General features: G+C 42.3%; 1 protein-coding gene across 1 annotated transcript in view; it reads left to right on the top strand.

The window, feature by feature from the left end:
• Positions 1–2,870: 2,870 nt before the first annotated feature.
• MEGF6 (multiple EGF-like-domains 6) overlaps positions 2,871–4,073 on the top strand; it is a gene marked incomplete at both ends in the record, with an annotated part of 44,636 nt that continues 43,433 nt past the window's right edge. The window contains 1 exon segment of the mRNA XM_010078901.1: positions 2,871–3,044. Coding sequence (XP_010077203.1) covers positions 2,871–3,044 — 174 coding nt within the window.

Below are 4,073 nucleotides of genomic sequence, written 5' to 3' on the forward strand. Positions count from 1 at the left end.
CCCATCTTCTTTTTCTTTTTGGCAACTCTCTGTTTCTGGAGCAAAAGTGCCAAAATCACTTGAGGGAAGCAGATTTTGCAGCCTAGATGGCTTGGAAGTCTCCCATACATGAGGAAGTGGATTTATCTTCTTATAAGATATTCAGCCTACATCTGAAGAGTCAAAAACCTGGAATAAGCTGCTTTTTCATATGATTGCATGGAAGATTCCTGAACTTCTGCCACAAGCTCTTTCCAGTGAGTCCAGTCCTACTGTGTCATCAGTGTGTTCGGATCCTAACGAACAGCTGGTGGTCCATCCCCCCACCACTAGTATGATCCTCCAAGTATATAGTTTGAAGAAATCTGTTTGTTGCTTGTCATTCCTCCTGCTTCTGCTTGTACTCTAAGGCAAACATTAGAAGTTTCTGCTTGTATTCTAAGGCAAACAACCTCTAAAATGGCTTGACTTGTTCAGTGAAAGTAAAATATTTTCTTCTTGAATCCTTTGATCTCTGATATTTTGTGCCATGCTGCATCCCATCTTTTTCAGTGCTCCTTTTCTTTCTTAGTTTTTTGGTCCCATAAATTTTGCTCAATATTTAATGCATTTTTAGATATATGTGCCAGACTGAACATTCACTACAAATTAGGTAATTAGAATAACCAAAGTTAACACTGATTTTTGTTTTGTTTTGTTTTTAGTGCCTTGATTATATTAATGTAATGAATTTAATTTCATTAAAGTTTAACCAACTGGTGTCTGGAAAGCAGAAGTTCAGACAGAGAACGTTTATTGTAGTATTGTGCTGTGGTTTTGGATTGATGTAAATTCTTTGTCTTCACTGGAATTTATTCTTCTTTGAACTCCTAGAAGTGAAAGCACAAGCATAGTCTTTAGAGCCTGATTCATCTTTGGTGCCAGCTGTTATCTTTGATGTCTGCCTTATGCAGAAAAGTCATTGAGATGCGTGTTTTTATGGAGACTAGGGCTCTTCATAGAGGAAGTAACAAAGAAAATATCTCTACAAATCTCTAATCTGTTTTTTTCCACGTAAGTAAAAGCACGATATGTCTGAAGTTACATTTTTTGTCATTGATAAGGTTGGATTTAAGATGATGGAAAACATAGGTTTGAAGAGCCTGCATGTTCTGATGCCATGGTTGCTACATATACATGCAACCGTGGCATCATACTCAGGTTTTTTTGTATAGATACGAGCATTATTATAAAAAAAAAACTGGTGGAATTAGACTCACAACATGCCAAGTCTCTCCCTTTTTCTGATGAAAGATCCATTGCTAGTGCCTGGCAGTACAAGTGCGGTTCGTCCTGTTCCTTCCCCAGCATCTCATTCAGTCTGACACCTCCTCTCTCATAGCCTGCACAATGTCTCGGCAGCAAGCGTGATCAGCCTGGCCGCAGTCCCTCACTCTGCGGCCGCTGTCATAGCCCCGCAGGGACTGGGCTCCACAGCCCTGCCGGAGCAGGAGTTCACGCCTGTCCCCTTCTGGCTTTGAAGCCTACGAAATTCTTGGTACGGCAGGTCGCTGCTTATCTCACCTTGCATCCAGATTGGCTTGTGCCCAGAAAAGGAGGGAGAAAATGGCACTTCAAAAAAATCAAGATGTGTATTCTGTTGCTTGGAGCTGATTTAAGACATTTTTCATGTTCTGAAATATTTTCATCTGATTTGAATATTCTTGCTGAAAAACAGGTCTTTGGATGCAAATGTACAGCAGGCAGGAAGCTTTGAGTGTATCGGGTCTGCTGTCTCCCGTGTAGAAGTTGAGCTGCTTTCAAATTACATGGCTAACCGGGCAGGAGGTTTGCAGACACAGGTGGAGATCAGAAGCCAGAGTTCTCCTGGATACTGCTGTGTATGCATCCATGATAATGTAAAAATTTGCTTTTCTTTTTGTCTTTTTAACGCATGCTTGACTGCACAAACTAAGTATGTGCTAGTTGGTAGCATAGGGTAAAATGCGTCCTAGCTTTTGTGGCTGATGTTTTCTTAATGTCTATTACAGAGAATTAAATTAATATTAATATTCCTAAAATAAATATGAAAGCTCTATGCTGACTTCATTAAGTCCAGAGTTTCATGCCTTCTGTGAAGGACCAAATAGTCTTCCCAGCTACTCACGGAGAACATAATACATCCCTGCTGCTAAAATATATATATAGATGCAGTCATGCACACACACTTGCATACATACAGCACAATAACAGCCTCAAATGATCTATCTTATTTTTATATGCAGTGTGCGAATAGGTGTGGGTGTGTGTTAACGTATTTTGGCAGGAGGAGAAATGTTTCTCCAGAGGCCAGAGATGTATGTTGAACAAAAAAGAATAATTAATTTGCCTGAGTAAAAGAAGAAGCATCTTTAGGGATGTACTAAAGCGTCTCTTCTTCCTTGTGGTTTACTTTGTAAGTCTGTCCTGCAGAGCTTGTGACTCCTGTCATTTGCAGCACCCTATGCATGAGGCTGAGGAAGTAAGCCTAAAAGACAATTTTATTTTTTTTTTTCATCAATGATAGCAGGGATAAAAAAAAAAAAAATAGGCAAGTGCTGGTGGGGCCACTGTTTTTGGTTTTTCTAATTTTCATCCTTACCTGAGTGGATTCTTCAGTGCTTTGCTGCTGTCACATCAAAGGGTGGCTGTACTTCAGTCAGCATTGCAGCTCTTAGATCTCACTGCCTCTCGCTGGAACCACGGGCTCGTGCTGCCGTGGGTCGCTGTGTTCTGCTTGCTGATCAGACGAACACCGTGAATACAAGGGGGAGTAATCACAGAGGGGATGTGGACAGGTGCATTTACGAAAGCTGTTCAGCGAGGTTTGTGTTATTTTTACTGTCATTTATGTATTTAAAATAGGAAATAAGTTTCTTGGGTTGCTGACATGCATTCCTTCAATGCTTCCTTGGCTCCAGCTGTCAATTCCTGCAGTGCTGACAAGGGGGGCTGTGAGCAGGAGTGCGTGCAGCTCGATAAGGACCACTACAAGTGCCAGTGCCAGATGGGCTACCAGCTGAAGAGGGATGCCAAGTCCTGTGAAGGTATGTCCTGTGCTATCTGCCTGGAGACGCGTGTTAAAGGCAATTTAAAAGACCCCAGGACAGTGCTTTGGGTCACTGTATTCATTCATATTTCACCCAGCCTGCCAAAAAGCAGCTTTAGGAGTTGCTTATTAACAGGATTAAAATGACACTTAGTGGAGGTGTGAAGTCCATGTTGATTCACAGCTTTGAACAAGATTGTAGGCTTCTGGCCATTTGTTGCACGCTGACAATGATGACATAGGTTAGGCACTTAATTGTGTTTTAATTCTAGTGTTTCATTACTCACCAAGTTGTATACAGAGTTGGCCCGTAGAACATGTTTTATTCTATGTGAAGTATTTTCTTTATCTGCTTTTGGTGTACATTGCTCCTGCTCGCTGTCTGATTCATTCATCCTCCTCTTCAGGCTTCTAAGCAAACACTGTCACAAGCAGAACAGAAATGCTGCCTTTGGGTTTGATTATTGTTTTTTTTTTTTCCTCGTATATCTTACCATATTCATCAGTTTTTAAGGCAAATCCTGCCCCCCTCCCCAACACAAGCGCACACACATGGTACCCTTGAATATGCCAGAGAATGATAAGGCCAAATGTATAGATTTATTGCGCTAAAATTCCTGTCACAGAACTGTTTCCATATGGCTCCTCTTCTGCTCAGAGATTTTATATGCTGTGTATAAAGTGTAAGTAAAGCCTGCTGTTCAGCTTGTTTCCGACCCGTGCTGTGTGCCGTGAGCACTTGGCCTTCGGTTTGAGCCTTCCGCAGAGACCTCGCGCGCTGTGCTTCGGCAAGCTCGCCTCTTCTCTGTCACTTGCGGGGTGGCCGCATTTTGTCCCCAGGACTGTCAAAAAGAGTTGGAAAAGCGGAGTGTTAGTGGGAAGAGGGTGTGAGAGACCTTTCTCTGCTGTTCTGCAGCCCTTTCCAAACCTCTTGGGGCTCCTCCACTGCCTCTGGCACTCAAGGTGTCCTTGGCCAAGCCAGCTGGCCATGAGGACCCCTGCATAAAACTTATGGTGGGTTTTTTTT

Source organism: Pterocles gutturalis, unplaced genomic scaffold (assembly GCF_000699245.1).
Source record: "Pterocles gutturalis isolate BGI_N339 unplaced genomic scaffold, ASM69924v1 scaffold22168, whole genome shotgun sequence".
NCBI lineage: Eukaryota > Metazoa > Chordata > Aves > Pterocliformes > Pteroclidae > Pterocles > Pterocles gutturalis.